The sequence below is a fragment of the Budorcas taxicolor genome, unplaced genomic scaffold (assembly GCF_023091745.1).
Source record: "Budorcas taxicolor isolate Tak-1 unplaced genomic scaffold, Takin1.1 scaffold350, whole genome shotgun sequence".
In the NCBI taxonomy this organism is placed as follows: Eukaryota; Metazoa; Chordata; class Mammalia; order Artiodactyla; family Bovidae; genus Budorcas; species Budorcas taxicolor.
In genome coordinates, this window is record NW_026292156.1 from 95375 (window position 1) to 112956 (window position 17582).

Here is a 17582-nt window from a genome sequence, read left to right on the forward strand (position 1 = left end):
AAGCCTTGGGGTCCTTTTCTAAAGTAACCAGTTAGGGGACTTCCCTGGTGGCTCAGTGGGTAAGACTCCTCGATTTGAATGCAGGGGGCCCACGGTCAGGGAACTAGATCCTGCACGCTGCAGCTAAGAGTCTGCATACTGCAGTGAAGACCCTGGGAGCTGCAACTAAGACCCACTGCAGCCAAAACAAATAAAAATAAAAAACAGCCAGTTCTGCTTTATAGATTGACAGCTTCATTGATTTGCGTGTGTGGCGTGTATATGTAGGTGTATGTCTACCCCACAAAGGTGTTTGATGTCAATCTCTGAGTGTATCCTGTGTGCTTCACTCTCCTATGTGGAGGAGCGAGGCTTTGTGCACTGACTGTGTTTCTCTACCTATGATCTGTAGTGTCTATGCTCTCCAGCAGTCAGTCCAGCTGTGTGAATGTTCTGAGTATCTGAGTGAGTCTGTGTACATTACAGTAGGCATCGGAGAATGTATCTATCAGGTTGTAGGTACATGTGAGCACCTTGCCCCAGGACCCCTTCAGCTCCTAAGCATTTCAACCTCATTCTGCTTACTGCAGTTGATCCTACCACTGCCAACTTCTTCTCCAGAAGTTATAATTAATTTGCAACAATTAAGTAGAATCTCTCAACTATTACAGTCAGGAATCCCTCAAGGAGCTAATGAGGGATTACTGCACATGCAGACAGAAACAGGGTGGATCAGGCTCTCTAGAATGCATGGGCCGCATGCACTCATCACATACCTACAGCCTCACCAGGCCCAATTTGGATTTTGCCCAGCCTCCTGTTTCACCCTCACGCATGCAGCTGTTCACAGCCTCTCCTATAATCACTGAGTCCTCCAAGCACTTCCCAGGTTTTCGGCAAATTTAATACATGTGTCTCAAAAGTCAATGGCGAGGGTAGTCAATAAAATAAAAACAGGTTCACGGGGAGAGGGCCATGGGCACACACAGGGAAGGGCCATGGGTAGGCAAGTTAGCTGGAGCAGGGGGCTGCCCTTCCTTGGCCATCACATCTCATCCAAACCGTAGTCCTCTTCAGGGAAGTCCCCCACAGTCACGACTGATGGCTTGACGAAGGCGCCGTACTTGGCCTGGCATTCAAAGTAGCGTTTCCCATTCACGCTGCAGGACATGATATGGGAGGCATGTCAGAGGGCTCCTACTCCAGATGCTAGCGTGGGTGGGCTCCCCCAGTAGTACACGCATGCACTTACACATAAATGCACACATGTGTGCGCACAGGCACACACAGACACTAGAGTGAGGATCTTTACCTGCCATCGTTTTTCCCTAGTGGTTCATCATAGCGGACGCCGATCCAGTAGCCAGGTTTGAAATCTGTCAGTCCTGCTCAGGGGAGAAATCCTTGTGAAGCCTCCCTTCGCAGCTCATCCCAGATTTGTGCCTGCCACTGACTGTAAAGCCTGTCCAGGCAAAAACCACTCCTTGCTACCACCCAGGACAACCACCACCTCCAGCCCACTCTAATACGGTAGCCCCTTCACTGGTCTCCCTGTTCCTACCTCTGACCCCTTATTCACTGAACAGCCCCAGTCACAGGGGGCTTTGTAAAAACAAAAGGGAAGCAGCACCGCTGGGGTTCTCAGTCCCTCAGTCGTGTCTGACTCTTTGCAACCCTATGAACCGTAGCCCGCCAGGCTCCTAGGGATTATCCTGACCTTGCCCCAAATTCCTCAAAGGCTGCCTATCCCACTCAGCATAAAATCCACAATGTTTATGGCCAAGTGATTTCTGACAAGGGAGCCAAGACAGTTTAATGAGGAAGGAAGAGACCTTCCCTCCAATTGTATTGGGACGACTAGATATCCACATGTAAGAGAATGAAATTAGACTCCCACCTCACACCGTACACAAAACTAATTCAAAATGGTTCAAAGACCTAAATGTAAGTTATAACACTAGAAACCCTTAGAGGAAAACACAGGAACAACTCTTTGTGGCCTTGTCTACGGCACTAGTTTCTTAGATATAATACCCTATACACAAGCCAAAAATAAAAATAAATTGGAGTTGATAAAATTAAAAATGTTTGTGCTTCACAAGTCACTATCAAGAAAGTAAAAAGGGACTTCCCGGTGGCCCAGTGGTTAAGAATCCACCTCGCAATGCAGAGACACAGCTTTAATCCCTGGTCAGGAGACTTAGATCTCACATGCTGCAGAGCAACCGAGCCTGCACACTGCAACTACAGAAGCCTGTGCACCACAATCAGAGTTCGTGCACAGCGAAAGATCCTGCATGCCACAACTAAGACCTCATGCAGCCAAATAAACAAATACTGAAACAAAAAAAACAAAAAAACCACCAACCAACCTACAGAATGGGAGATATATATTTGTAAATCACATATCTGATAAGGGAACTGTACCTAACGTATACAAAGAACAACTTGTTATGGGCTTTATTGTGTTCCCCCAAGTTTAAATGTTGAAGCCCTAATCCCTTGTAGTTTAGAATGTGACTGTGTTGGAGACAGGGCCTTTAAAGAGATAATTAAGTTAAAAGGAGGCCATTAGGGTGGGATCTAATCCAGGCTGAATGACATCCTCATAAAGATTATCTGGACAAAGACTCCAGGGATGTGCCTACACACAGAGCAAAGAGCATGTGAGGACAAAGAGAGGAGAGGGCTGTCTATAAGCCAGAGAGACAGGCCTCAGAAGAAATCACAGCTGCTAAGGCATTAATCTAAGACTTCCCGCTTCCAGAACTGTGAAAAACAAATTTCTGTTGTTTACGCCATGCAGGGTGTGTGGTACTTTGATATGGTAGCCCTAACATAACACTCAAAAACCAAAAAGACAAACAACCCAACTAAAAAATGGGCAAAAGAGCCGAATAATCTGTCTCTCTAAAGAAGACATACACAAGGCATTAAGCACCTGAAAAGAGGCTCAATATCATTAGCCACGCAGAAATGCAAATCAAAACCATAATGCTGGAACTTCTCTGGTGGTCCAGAGGCTAAGTCTCCACACACCCAGTGCAGTGGGCCCAGGTTCGATTTCTGGTCAGGGAACTAGATCTCACATGCTTCATGGGGGTCTTCCCACTAAGACGTGCCACAGACAAATATTAAAAAAACACAGCACTGCCACATGCTACAACATGGACGATCCTTGAAATTATGCTTCTAGTAAAAGAATCCAGTCACAAAAGACCACATATGATTCCATTTGTATGAAAGTTTCAGAAAAGGCAAATTTTTAGAGACAGAACATGGATTAGTGGCCACCGATGTGGACTAGAGGAGCTGGGGTTTCCTAAATGGGGAATAGCTGCTAATGGTTATAGCATTTCTTTTGGGGGTGATGAAAATGTAAAACTGACTGTGGTATGGTTGCACAATTCCGTGAACACACTAAAAAATAATGAATGGTACTCTTTTTCATTTTTATTTTCTTTTAGCCATGCTGCTTGGTTTGTGTGATCTTCGTTCTCTGACCAGGGAGTGAACCTGTGCCCCCTGTAGAAGTCCTAAACACTGGACCGCCAAGGAATTCCTGAATGGTACTCTGAGTGAATTTTATATGGTATATAAATTATAGCTCAATAAAGCTTTATAAAAACAAACATAACCCACACTGCTCTCTCCTGTCCCTGAGGCCTAGCACAGTCCAGCCTTGCCCATGCCCCAGGCCTCGACCCTCATCTTTCCCCTCTGTCACTCCCCACTAGCCATGCTGACTTCCTTTCTCTGCCTCAAATAAGCCAAGCTTGTTCCTGCTCACAGACCAAGCCCTTTCATGGCCTTTGCACTCACTACTCCCCTGGCTCCCTCTTCCCCCTTTCCACCTTCACTCATCCCTTTCCTTCAGATAGCCCTTCCCTCAGGAAGCCTTCCTGGGTTACTCTCAAGGGTCTGGTACTTCCTCGCAGGTCACACAGCCCCCTCAGTTTCCCTCATCACTGCTCTGATCACTTCAGCCTGAGCTTCCCCCATCACAGCCCTAATAATTCTGCTTGTTTCCCCATCTCAGCTCTGATCACTGCACCCCAGGGTTTCACCTTAGAATTGATCCCTCTGGCCTCTGCTTCCTCTGTCACATGCCAGGTCACATGGCTTCTGCTTCCCACTTCCCTGCTGTGAACATACTAGGCTGTCAGTCACCCCTGGAGCCATCTCCCCTCCTGGACTGAGATCCCTTTGAAGGCTAAGTCCCCAGCACTGCCCACTGCAGGGCAGGGCATGAGGCCTCTGTGGGCCACGTACCTACATACATGACAGTGCCCCTGCGAGGGGGCTGCCCAGGTGCCCGCACCTCACAGCGGCTGCCCACAGGGATGGTGCTGGCCTGGGCCTCCTCCTCGATAAGGCGCTTGGAGTTCTCGGCCTCTTGCTGGGCCCGCTCTTCTTCACTGAATCGACCTAGCTTGTTGCGCTTCAGGAAGGAGCGGATTGAGTCTGTGGGTGGAGCAGGTGGTGGGGGGTCAGACATGAGAGACCTGGGAGACCTCTGGCCTGAGGAGATAACCTGCCACCCCCACAGGGCCAACATCCAGAGACAAACTCTCCCGTTCTGGGTGTTGAAGGGCTGTCATCAAGCCCCCCCAGGTCTCCCACCAGAGCTCTGACCTCCCCACAGAACCCCTGGGCTTCCCCATAATCTTGAAAATAAACAGAAGGCGCTTGCCTACAGCCTTTCACGTTACCCCATCTTCCCTGGCCCTTCAACTTCACACTTACCTCCATCCGACCCCTTCCTCATCCCTCCCCCTACATTCGGATCTGTCACCGCACTGGTCTGCACACTGTTCTGTCTGGTCCACATATTCCACCATGCTCGGCCTTCCGCACTGTGCCCCTGACCAGACCCTCACACCCTGAACCTTTCCCATGGCCCTGTTTGTTTTCCCACATGCCCCACACCTCCCAGCTTCCATTCACACCTCATGTCTGTCCACCCTGACTGCTCTCCCACAACCCATCTGTCCCCATGCCAGCCTTACCCCACCCCACACAGCGCCAACTTCCCCTCAGTGTCCCTGTCTATCCTGTGTGCCCCTGCACACACCTCTGCTTGCCTCCACACTTCCTCTAGCCCCCACAGGCCCACATCCATCACTGGGCATCCCGTACCTTGCCTCTGTTCATAGGCTTCTTGTGAGATCTCATATTTCTCCACCTTGGATATGTCCTCATACTCCCCAAGGCGGGCACCGCTGTGGTCAATGACCTGGAATGAGTTGAGGGAGGTCAGTGGGGATCAGGGTGTGGGCACAGAGACCTAGGACGCTGCGGGTGTGTGTGGCTGCACATTCTGCAGATTTAAGTCTCTCCTGCTTCTGAAAAACCACATTCCCCTATCTTCACCTTTATCCCAACCTTCTGTCCTCCCTGGAGCCCAGCTGAAGGGGTGACAGGAGGTGTTCACAATAGGTGTCTCCCCCTCCGCACTCCACCTTGAGGCCCTGGAGGCTGCATCTGCCTCCCATGTACCCCATACACCAGCATCCACATGATTGATGGCCCCAGGCCACTGGAACCCAAGGGCAGAGCTTAGGCCTTGCTCACCCTCTGGGCAGCATGTCTGTCCTCTCGGGACTCTGGGACCCACCTACACTGACCCCAGCTTCCATGTCTTGGAGCATCTCTTCCTGTACCGTCCCTAACATCCATTCACTTGTTCCTCCAGGGTGCCTGCTGGGCCCTGTGCTGAGTACTAGTGCTAAGCCACTTCACCTGTGTCCAACTCTTTGTGATCCCATGGACTGTAGCCTGTCAGGCTCCTCTGTCCATGGGACTCTCCAGGCAAGAATACTGGAGTGGTTGCCACGCCCTCCTCCAGAGGATCTTCCTGACCCAGGGATTGAACCCATGCCTCTTATGTCTCCTCATTGGCAGGCAGGATCCTTACCACTAGCATCACCTGAGAAGCCTGGGTGACAGGTACTAGGGCCACGGTGCAAAATCATATCAATCCCTGCCCTCAAGAAGTGACCATTCTGTTGGGAGGCCAATTGGAAAAAAATGCACAAAGATGTGTATTAAACACCAGACAACGACAAGGTTCTATGCAGACAAATACAACTTGAAGAGGCTTCTGATAGGAAGGGATACCTGAGACAAGGCCAGGAGGAACAACGGGCACAAAGCCCCAGCTGTATAAATGTCTTTAGCTCCTTTGAGGAACAGCAGGGCCAGTGAGGTAGGAGTGAAATGAGCCACAGGGAAAGTGGGAGACACAAAAGACCATTGAGGATTTTGGCTTTTACCCACAATGAGATGCAGCTATGGACGGGCCCCACTAGGAGGGCTCTGATCTGACTCAGGGGCTCACAGGCTCCCTCAGCTGAGTGTGGGAAGCAGACAGAGAGGCACTGGGATGGGGGCAGGGAGAGGCGATGTGATGGCCCTGAGGTGGGGTGGGGTGGGCGGGGTGTGGAAGGGAAGGATGGAGGTGGGGTCAGTATGGGGGTATTGGTGAGCAGAGTTTAGATTCTGGATAGATTTTGTGGGTGGAGCCAACAGGGGCTGCAGAGAGATTAGATGTGGATGTGGGAGAAAGAGGTCAGGAACACCCTAAAATGTTCGGGTGGAGTCGCTCAGCAAAATAGAAATGGCCCTTATCTCTGGCCAAGGATCACTAAGAATGGCTATTTTCTACATTAGGGATTTTTGTAAGTTTGAGATTGCTGTTGTTCACTGCTATAAGAAATAGGGGTGATATTTAGAAACAGAAAAAGAATTTTAGAAAAAATACAGGGGAGGCAGGTGGGAGGGGGATTCAGGATAAGGGGGACACATGTATACCTGTGGCTTATTCATGCTAATGTATGGCAAAAACCATCACAATATTGTAAAGTAATTATTCTCCAATTAAAATAAATTAACCAATTAAAAAAACACAAATTCTCCAGAGGCTCCACCTTTAGGAAACTTTCCTTGTGTGGCCACATCAGTCAGCAGCCAGCCTGTACCTGAATCCATGTGTAAAACCCTCCTGTTGGAGATGCCACTACCCTGCGTGATCCACCCAGCATCCCTAGGGTGAGACTGCCTAGGTCAGCCCAGTCCGTTCTAGGGGCTGTGAGTTCTAGTTCACAGTTCTAGGACTGTGAGCCCAAAACAGTCCTGACCAACTCCCACTATGATCCAGGACCCATCACTTCAACTGGGTCCTGGACCCAGCTATGGAAGCAGCCTCCTCCTCAGTCTCCCTACTTTTCTGTCCTCCAGTCACTTCCCCACAGGCAGTCAGAGGGCACCTATTAACACCTGACTCACACCAGGACCCTCCCCTGGCTACCACTTCCCTCCACAAGAGAAGTTACTCTTCAGCCCCCATACCTACTCTGCTCCCTCCCATCTCAGAGTGTACATGCTGTGCCCTCCTCCTGGAGCATGCTTTTCCCTTCTTTAGTTAATTCTTCCTATTCTTCAGGTCTCTGCTTAGTCAGCACCTCCTCTAGGAAGGCCTCCTGGATCTTGCTGATGGGTCAGGCTTCACGGTATATGATCTTCCAGCTCTGTGATGTCCTCCTGTATGGGCCTCATCTCACTAATCCTTCCCATTTATTTCTGTGAATGTTTAGCTAACAACTACCTCACATACTGGACAAAGCTAAAACAGAGACCTTCTCAAACTTGATTCATGGCTATACCCCTGGCACATCATGTATGCTCAATGAGTAGTTATGAATAAATGAAAGAAATGATCTACCCATGTTCCTCCTTAGGAAAGTCAATTCCATCCTGAAGCTAAGTTTTCTCTTCTGCAAAACAGTGTTAATCATACCATTTTCTAAGTCTTATTTTCTGGATTCAATTCATCATTCAACAGTGAATCACTGAGCATCCTCTGTGTGCCAGGCTCTGTTCCAAGTACTGAAGAAAACTCCACAGTATGTCACACGGAGATTAGTAAGAAGGAAAATCAAATAAAGTGGGAAAGGGAGGTTTAAATTTTATACTGAAGGCCATGAAGCCCTCACACCCAGTGACATTTATGTAAAGACTGGAAGGAAGCAGCAAGCTATGGAGGCATAGAAAAGACAATCACTCAGGCACAGGGACTGGCATCTGCAAGGCTCACCCAGGATGCTGGCTCGTCGGGAGTTTTTGTGGGGGATACCGAAAACAGAGAGGATGATCTGAGCTGATGCATGCGGAGGTCCTCTGTGTTCTGGCTTCTGACACATAAGCCTCTTCGCTCACCCTGACCCATCTGACCCTCTGTTCCCTCTGCCTGGCGTGTCCCTCCCACCTCTTCTCTTAGGAGGCCCTTTCCTCATCCTTCAAATTTCAACTCAGGCAACCCGCCTTTCAAGAATCCCCTTCATACACCCCTGGGTGGGGTCAGGCACCTCTGCTGGATGCAGTCCCCTAGGCTTTTCTCAGCCCAGTCCAGATCGCTGAGTGCCAATGTCTGGGGATGGGTCTGTCTCTCTCCCTGCTGGACTGGGAACTTCATAAGGTTAGAGGCTATCTTGGTTATCACATTTGCAGTGCTTTGGTTTGCAAAGCACTGCAAACATCTGTTGAATAAATAAACGAATGGAAGGGAGGGATCCTAGGTAGGGAGGCCTCACATGGATGCGACAGCCGTCGTCTACAGGGTAGGAGCCCAGCAGCGCATCATCCTGATCCAGCTTGCAGTAGAACTTATCGTCAGGTCCATGCAGCTCCAATTCCATGCAAGAAGCAGGGCTGCCCACAACAAGCTGTAGTTTACACTGTGAGGATACAAGATGGGGGAGGCGGGGAAGAGGTGGAAGGCTGTCAGTGGCCCCACCCTCTGCCCTGAGGCTCCGTCCTTTGTATCAATAAACACCATCCCTTCCCAGTTCCTCCAAGAGACCTACCATTTGGGACCCACCGGGTATTCCTCGCCCCACCCCGTTCGGGTCTGCCCTCAACTCCCTGCAACCTCTGATTTTCCCTGGCCCCGCACCCATTCTCTGGAACCTAAGGTTCCACCTGGCCCCGCCCCGCTGAGGTCTCGTTCCCAACCTCTGCAACCTGGGTTCATTTCTGGCCCCTTTCCTGCGTTGTGGAAGACCCCCCATTTCTTCTTGGTCCCGCCCCCTCAACGCCCCGCCTCTCCGGACCCCGCCCCCATGGCCACACCTTGAACTCAGCTACGGTGAGGCTGCGACTGTACCGCTTCTGGGAGCGAAAGCTGTTGAGAGAGCTGCTGATGAACACGTTCACCGTGGGCGCCGACAACCCCGTCACCTCCATCTCGCCGCGCCCTGTGGCGGCCCGCAGCCCGGTCAGCCGCCTCACACCGGCTCCGCAGCCGCCACCGCTTCTGGGATATCAGCCCCGCCCCTGCTCCCGGACCTGGCCAATCCACGCCCTCCCGTCAGGAGAGTCCGCCAATCGCCGCGTCTATTCGCCGTCGGCAGGAAGAGGGTTCTCGGGTAGGCTTGGGTAGGCCCAGCCAATCCTGAAAGGCCTTCCACGGCCTTTCATGGTGCACAGTTCCTCCAATAGCTGCACGAGAAACGGCCTGGCGGGCGAAGGCTGAAGCCGAGAGGAAGAACTGGCAAAAGCTGGCCCAGTCCGCGAAGGGTAAACTCGCGCATGTGCACTGGCCTTCAGCCCGCGAAGAGCTGGGGCGTCTTCATTAATGCTAAGCTCTTTGCGCGTTACGTGACGCATCGTTTTGCTGGCTCTCGTACTACACTATTGTGTGAACTAGGGAAGCACGGCCCAGAAGTTGGAAGCAATTACTCTAGAGTATCAAAAGACTGAAGCAAGTAATTAATCAAACCTCAGGACAGACAGGCGAGCACAAAGCCGCTGGGCACCAGTACACGTGCCCAGCTCCGCCCTTAGTTTGGCGAAGCTAGGAGTTCTGACCCTTCCTGCGACCTGTCGCACGGCGGAGCAAGCGCGGAAGTTGGACCGGCAGTGAGTCGCTATGGAACCCGACGGGACCTACGAGCCAGGCTTCGTGGGTATTCGATTCTGCCAGGAATGGTGAGGCCCGGCCAGCACTGTGGAAGGGCAGCAAGTAATGGCCTCAGTACTGACCTCTGATTTCCCTCGTCCCCTCTTCACAGTAACAACATGCTTTACCCCAAGGAGGACAAGGAGAACCGCATTCTGCTCTACGCGGTGAGCGCCGCCCGCAGGGTATCCCGGGACCGACCCCCTGGTACCCAACGTGGCCCCGCCCTACTCCCGTTGCCGCCCCGACCCCTCCTGGTCTAAACGCCAGTCTGTCCCCCAAATGAACTAGACTTTGTCTTTGCCATCCTGGAGGTGATCCTCGATTACACCCCATGCTCCCAGTTCCGAGACTCCGTCCCCTAGTCATGCCCTCCGGGGAAGACCCTGCCCTTCCTTCCACTCCCTTCGGATATCACCCCTTGACCCGCTTCCTGCCGCACACTCCCTCTCGCAGTGCCGGAACTGTGATTACCAGCAGGAAGCCGACAACAGCTGCATCTACGTCAACAAAATCACGCACGAAGTGGAGTGAGTGGCAGGACTGGAGTTCGGGGACGGGGTTGTTGGCTTGGGAGGCCAGACCAAGCATACTTTGTTCACCCTCTATTCCCTTAGCGAGCTGACTCAGATCATCGCTGACGTGTCCCAGGACCCCACATTGCCGCGAACCGAAGACCACCCGTGCCAAAAGTGAGTGCGCAGCTGGTATTGGGGAGGGGAGGTGACTGGCTTATCCTCCTCACCAAACCGAGAAGCGGGGAGGGGAGGGGATGGCAGGCTCTGAGTGACTGTCCCCTCAGGTGCGGCCACAAGGAGGCGGTGTTCTTCCAGTCACACAGTGCTCGGGCCGAGGTGAGTGGCGCGAGCAAAACTTTCTGGGTGATCTTGGTCTGGTCCTTCCCGGGGGGTGGGAATACCTATATTGGGGAAGACCCTGCCCTTCCGGGTATCCTGAGATGGACAGTTAGCAGTGAGGAAAGCCGTCTATTGTTCTTTTGAGGTGAGGCTTCTCTGAATGGAGGTTGCTTGTACCCTGCTGTGGGTCGAGAGCCTTCCTAACCATGCGTCTTTTCTGCCAGGATGCCATGCGCTTGTACTACGTGTGCACGGCCCCGCATTGCGGCCATCGTTGGACCGAGTGACCCTCTCTCTTCCTTGTGTAATAAATGCTGTGCTCTGTGAGTGCCTTTTCTTTGTTTATTTCCTTCTCATGGGTTGGACGCCGGGTACAGTCTAGGCAGCACGGTGGAGAGCACGGTGCCGAGCGAAGGCATCGGGCTGCGAGCTGGTGAAGCCACAGTCCTCGCACACGTGCAGCTTTTCACGGCGCTCGCGGTAAGCGTAGCTGGCCGGCTGCCCGTGCACCTTGGCGAGGTGTGCTTCAAGTGAGCAGCGCTGCGTAAATGCTTTTCCACAAGCTCCGCAGCGGAATGGCCGGATCCCTGCACAGGTGGGCCAGAGGGAGGGCAATGATCCCCATACCAGAGCCTCCCCACCCTTACCCTCTGTGAGCATCCCCCGCCACACACACACACATTCTTGCTCCAAATTTGCCAGACCTTGGCCTGCATCCCATCATCTGCTCCCTCTCCACCCAGTGCAAACATGGACCAGACACCTGTGTCCCCACCCTCCTCACTATGATGTTCCCTTTTGTACCCTGCAGTCTGGGACCTGAATCCTGTAACCAGTATCTGTTTTCTCCCCATATCCCTCAGCAGGCCCCCAGCTTGGCACTGCCTAACAACCACTGGCTGGGAGCTGAGGTGCATGGTGTTCCTAGCCTGCTGAGGCCTAAGTCCTGCCCCACAAACACAAGCACCACTTGTGCACAGTACTCAGGTGCTTGGAGTCTCTGAGTCCCCTGCACCTCCCTCCATTTCCTCCCATCCCCCGCAAGCAGCCCCTCCCAGTCCCTGCCACGGCTCACCTGTGTGTGTCCTCATGTGGCGCTTGAGGTCGAAGGCGTCATGGAAGCCCTTGCCACAGCAGTGGCATACGTGGCGACGAGCCGGGCTGTGGCACTTGAGGTGCCGGGTTAGCATGCGTTGCAACGGGAAGGCCTTGGGGCACAGCGGGCAGCCAAGGGTCCCAGGGCTACTAGGGGTGGCAGTCAGAGTGCCCTGGGAGGGCTGTGGGAGGGACAGGGGGGTTAGGACCCCAACTCCCCTCCACTGGATGGAATGAAGTGCCTAGAACCGGGAACCACGGAGGTCTGGTAAGGCTGGAGACTGCAGTTTGTGTGACCAAACACCACCCACAAAGCCTTCCCTGGTCACCCGGCCCCCATCTCCCTTACTTTGTTTTATATTTTTCCATAGTACATACTATCTTCCAATGTATTTTTTCCCCTAATTTTATTATCTATACCTGCAACCCCCACCAGCTGATAAGCTTCAGGAAGGAATGAGTTTTTGTCTTACTCTTAAACATCCATAGCCTAGAACAGTCCTGGCTTCCAGTAAAAATTGAAATAAAACTCCAGCACATTCACATCCCGCCTAGGGCTTTCTTTCCTCCAGGGTACTCACAGCTGAGTATCTCTTCTGAGATGCCTCAAGCTCCTCCTCCACCCCTCATCCTGCTCCTGTCACCTTGTCCAACTCTCTGACATAGATCACCATCCATTTATGGGCCTGAATCTGTTCTGCCCCACTGGGCACAGAATCCCTGGGGAAACAGTGCTTAGGGGAAGGCCTAACAGTGAGCCCACTACTCAGAAAGGAAAGGCATTCCCAGCAGAGAGGGCAGTGGGTGGGCAGGTCCTGAGGCTGGAGGGGTCTGTGGGAGTAAGGGGTAGTCAGGGTCTCTCGAGGCTGAGCGCGGGCAGGGGTGAAACTGAGCAGGGTCTTGGGCGCCTGCTGCAGACTCACCGCTGCCCAAGAGTCCCCGAGGCCGGAAGTCCGGTGTGCTGGCGGCCCCCCCAGGTTGCTGCAGTCTGAGGAGAGAAACCAGGTGGTCATGCTTTATGTCTCCCCTGCCCCTCACCTCCAGGCCCAGGGAGGGGCCCACCTGGGACATAGGCGTCTCCCCGGAGCTGGTCAGGCAGGTGGTCCCAGTTGGGCGGCTGTGGACGCCGACTCCTGACCAGAAAGGCACGGGGCATCACCTCTGGGAACAGGGCAACAGCTCCACACACGCGGCTGCTTCCTCCACCTGCTGTCAGACCTCAGGTCCAGGATGACTCTCCCAGGTGGGAAGGGAGGGGGAAGCCCCAGAGAAGCCTTGTTCGCGCCATGCAAATTTCCTGACAGGCCCTGGGGGCAGACTTGGCCAGCTCTGGTTACCTCTGCCTTAGGTCCTGCCACTCCCGCTTCTCCTCTGCCAAGTTTCCCAGCGCACTCTCCAGCCTCCAGGGAAAGACAAGGCTTAAGTCCTCTGAGGAGGTGCAGCAGGGCAAGATGGAACCTAGGTGGCTCTTGAGGCGTGGGGAGAGGAAACAGAGAACCCAGTGAGGCTGAGTGTCTTTCCATAGTACCAGCAGGGCCCAGGACCAGAGGGTCTGTTTGCCAAGCAAATTAGTCACTACCGGACATCCACCAGCCTGCTTGTTTATTCAAATCACAGCAGCTGTATGAGGAATCAGGGGAGGGGGTGCCTGTGATTGCTCCAGAGGGTGGAGGGACAGCAGGGTCTACTTAGTAAGATCAAAGTGAGACTCCATGCTGAGCATCGTCAAGAAGAAGCTCTACCTTTCTGATCCTCAGAGGGTAAGAGCTGATGGTCAGCCAGAAGCACTGTTCAAGCATAGGGGATGTTACAGTACTGGTTTATTCATCGTCCAGGGGCTTCCCAGGTGGTGCCAGTTGTAAACAACCTGCCTGCCAATTCAGGAGACACAGGAAACTTGGGTTCAATTCTTGAGTCGGGAAGATCCCCTGGAGAAGAAAATGGCAACCCACTCCAGTATCCCTGCCTGGAGAATCCCATGGACAGAGGAGCCTGGCAGGCTACAGTTCATGGGGTCACAAAGAGTTGGACATGACTGAGCGACTGAATGTGCACCTGCATGTGGGCACACACACACACACACACGCACACACACTAGTCCAGCTCCTAGTAACTGGGACACCACTCCCCCACCCTCCTATGGTTCAGGAACTAAAAGAGGGGTCACGTGACATAGCCAGAGGCTCCCAGGACCCTAACCCCAGCACTCTGGCCAGGCTCTGTTCTAGATTGGTCATTGGTTTCTTAGCCAGGGGTTAAGGATTTTGAATATTCTCCTGCAGTTAACTTTTTTTTTCACTTATTCACCTACATTTTCCTGAGATCCAACAACAGACCAGGCCTACCTTAGCACTGAAAATGAAGACACAACCTGGTCCATGGAGGAGATACCCAGAATGACCAAGGCTATGGAGCACAGACAGAGGGACCCAGCTTCAGTGGGGAAAAGCCAGGGGGCTCAGGGGACCCAGAAGAGGCTCCTGATTCAGTCTAAGGGCTCAGGGATGACTTTCCAGGTGTGAAACTTGATGGAAGAAAAGGTTGCTGATAAACGGAGGGCTCTCCAGGCAGAAGAACAGTCTGTAAAAGGCTTGGTGGTGGAAGAAGCAATATTTATTCATTTCTTCACATTCCTGGAGAGTCAGTCCTGCTAATGCATTTTCAAAAACAAGGGAGTTTAGCACTGGAAGTCTGCGGCCCAGAGCTTTGCTATTTTATCTCCACGGAACCTGGGCCAAGCCATGTCTAGTTGAGCCTGTTTCTTCATCTGGAAATGGGACTGATGTGTCTTCCTACCACTGGTTTGTGTTGAAAATCCATGTAGGTCACCAGGCGGGGATGCTTTGCATAGAATCTGGCATGTGACAGAGATAAATGGGGGTTGTTTAAAGTCTTTTTTTTTTTTTTTTGGCCACATAGCCATCATGATGCAGGATCTTAGTTCCCCAACCAGGGATTGAACCTGCCTCCTCTGCAGTGGAAATTTGGGAGTCTTAACCACTGGACCACCAGGGAAGCCCTGTTTCAAAGTCTTGAAAGGTGGGGTGGCTAGGAAAGCATCTGAGTTTCAATCACCCGTGAAATGTGATTTTAGGTGTCTCCATCTCTCAATTGCTGGACTTTACGCAATGTGCCTGGCATGCCTAGCCCAGGTCTGGGGGCCCAGTATCTAGGACCTGTCGGTTGTGGAGTGCAGGGCCCAGAGGCACTGAAGAACGAGCCGGTGAATGGGTTATGGGAGCCATTTTGTGGCTCTCTGCTGTCTAGTTTTCCATGCCCAACACCAGGTCTCTTGGGACAACTGGTTCCTGAGTTGTTGCTGAAAACACATTAGGGAAAAACCCTGGGCTTGGGGGTCTTTACTTGCCCCCAATCCCCTTCCAGTCCTGGGTCCGGAGGCTGACCGGGGTGGGAAGCATCACCTGGACCCCTGTGCCTGCTGGCTTTCCGTAGGATTTGGTAATGGGGGGCCCCACAGAAGACGGAGCCCCCCTTGCCAGGGTCACAGCTCCCCTCAGGGCAGCCCCCTCTCTGGGTTCCACTTTGCTCCCTGTGCCTTCTGGCCTGAGCAGCAAGGAATAGCTCTCCTCCAGTACCATCCTAGGGTACTGTACTGGCCCTGAGGTTCCCCTGTCCACTTCTTTACAAATGATCCCTCTGCTGAACTCTCTTTGAAATATCCCACATGAGCATGCTTCCTGCTCGGACACTGCTGCATGCACACATATTCACCAGCAGTGGTTCCTTTTTCAAAAATATTTATTTGGCTGTGCGGGGTCTTAGTTGTGGCGCTCTGAATCTTCTAGTGGCGTGCAAACTCTTGAGTTGCAGCATGTGGGATCGAACCTGGGTCCTCCACATTAGTAGTGCAAAGTCCTACCCACTAGACCACAGCGAAGCTCTAGCAGTGGTTTCTTAACCAGTTGGTTTGTCTAAGGAAAGTCTTGTCCTTCCAGGACTGAAGAGCTTGGCGAAGGTGGAGACTGGCAGACACACTGCCCGCCCACCCTCCCTTTGTGTTGAAAGAACCCAATTTTGCTGAAACAGTAACATGCCCAGGAACGAATGGCTGAATCAAGTAAATTAAAGCCATTTCCATTCCTGTTGCCTGCAACTGCCCTGAAAGGGAAGGGCATCTAAGGTCTGGCACTTTCCCCCCACAACCTTGGTGGGTGCCCAGCTTTGTGCCTTTGCTCCTAGTTAGGGGAGGGTGTATGCTGGGAACCACGGCAGCTGTGTTGCCACCATGAGGGCCCAAGCCAGGGAGTGAAACGCAGACTCACAAAGGGTGGAATAGAGCAGTAACAGAATCCAGAGTAACAAATGTCCCTACAGCTTGGGGCCCCTTAAGCCAGGTGTTTGCTTCCTGGAGTTGAAGACCTTAACTATGATACCAGGTGGAAGGAGGGGGAAAATCCACGAGGGACAGAGGCTCAAGGTGGTCCCCTTGGTGTTCAGTCACCTCAGAGATTTTACAGCTTTGGCTGAGCCAGGCCAGGGCGGGGAGAGTGGTCTTCAGTCTTGAGGGGTGGTCTGTGAACCCAGGTAGGGAGCCTCCCGGCAGAAATGCGGCCCACCTACGTGTCCTGGGCTGCCTGGGCTCCCTAAGGCAGGAAGAAGGAGGGGAACCTTGTGAAATAAGCAACACTGGGCATCTCACAAACACCAAGATCAGGGATTTTATTTAGAGAAAAACCTGTATTGTGAATGTGTCTTGGATTTAAATTTTCTTTTTTAATTTTAATTTTGGTTGCACTGGGTCTTTGCTGCTGTGCAAGAGCTTTCTCTAATGGTGGCAAGCAGGGGCTACTCTTCATTGTGGTGCATGGGCTTCTCATTGCGGTGGCTTCTTTTTGTCATGGAGCACAAGTTCTGAGCAAATGGATTTCAGCAGTCATGGCTCGGAGGGCTCTTTAGAGCACAGGCTCTGTTGAATGTGGGATTCCCTTCATTGGCAGACAGATTCTTAACCACTGGATTATCAGGGAAGTCCCAGATTAAAATGACTTAAAACATCAAGGCCCTGCCTGGTAGGACCCATTTTTCCTCCCACCTCCTCTCCTACCATCTCCTTGAGCCCACTGCATTCCAGCCTCCTGGCTTCATTGCTATTCCTTTCATCCTCATATCTGAGCCTACCACGGGGCCTTTGCACTAGCAACTCTCTCTGCCTAGATACTTGCCCAATTGTACACACTGCCTGTCCCCTCTATCAAGCCTCTGCTCCAATGTCACCTAAGAAAGGCCTTTAACCAGCACAGTGACTGTGAGATCCTTCCGTTTACCTGCAGTTACACAGTTATCGTATTAATTCCTATCTTTTGTTCTCTAGAAGGTAAATGCACAATGCTCTGCTTGACCACTGCTTGTTCCTTGCTCTACTCCTAACAGTGCAGAACAGTGATGGGAGATGGGACCAGGAATTTCCTGGGGGCTGGGAAGACTTTTCAACAACTGCATAATTAGTTCAGTGTTTACGGGGCCAACAGAGGGCCACATCCTCAGGCTGAAGGGCCTGGCTCTACCACCAGGCAAGCCTGGGTTTGAGTCTTAGCTCTGTGGGGCCTTAGGCATGACCCCGGATATCTCTCTGAACCTGTTTCTGGAGAGCCATGATCACATTAGAGCCTGGAGGAACTCACAGGCAAGTGGGGGTTCAGGCCCCACAGAACACGTGATAGGACTGGGCTTCA

At 52.4% G+C, this 17582-nt stretch overlaps 3 protein-coding genes across 3 annotated transcripts; 1 reads left to right on the plus strand and 2 right to left on the minus strand.

The window, feature by feature from the left end:
• Positions 1-865: 865 nt before the first annotated feature.
• On the minus strand, positions 866-9276 carry LOC128071323 (tubulin-folding cofactor B). Its single transcript, XM_052664206.1, has 6 exons — positions 9109-9276; positions 8571-8714; positions 5119-5215; positions 4252-4443; positions 1292-1364; positions 866-1139 (listed from the first exon to the last, which is right to left on the minus strand). Exons 1-6 carry the CDS (start codon positions 9220-9222, stop codon positions 1025-1027), a joined length of 735 nt encoding a protein of 244 aa, XP_052520166.1. The 5' UTR covers positions 9223-9276; the 3' UTR covers positions 866-1024.
• Positions 9277-9704: 428 nt separating this feature from the next.
• Positions 9705-11121, plus strand: LOC128071324 (DNA-directed RNA polymerase II subunit RPB9). Its single transcript, XM_052664207.1, has 6 exons — positions 9705-9966; positions 10050-10104; positions 10394-10467; positions 10555-10629; positions 10740-10791; positions 11019-11121. Exons 1-6 carry the CDS (start codon positions 9908-9910, stop codon positions 11079-11081), a joined length of 378 nt encoding a protein of 125 aa, XP_052520167.1. The 5' UTR covers positions 9705-9907; the 3' UTR covers positions 11082-11121.
• A 51-nt stretch (positions 11122-11172) lies between these two features.
• LOC128071328 (putative transcription factor ovo-like protein 3) lies at positions 11173-13045 on the minus strand. Its single transcript, XM_052664210.1, has 4 exons — positions 12952-13045; positions 12813-12877; positions 11870-12071; positions 11173-11381 (listed from the first exon to the last, which is right to left on the minus strand). Exons 1-4 carry the CDS (start codon positions 13043-13045, stop codon positions 11173-11175), a joined length of 570 nt encoding a protein of 189 aa, XP_052520170.1.
• Between the last annotated feature and the right edge of the window lie 4537 nt (positions 13046-17582).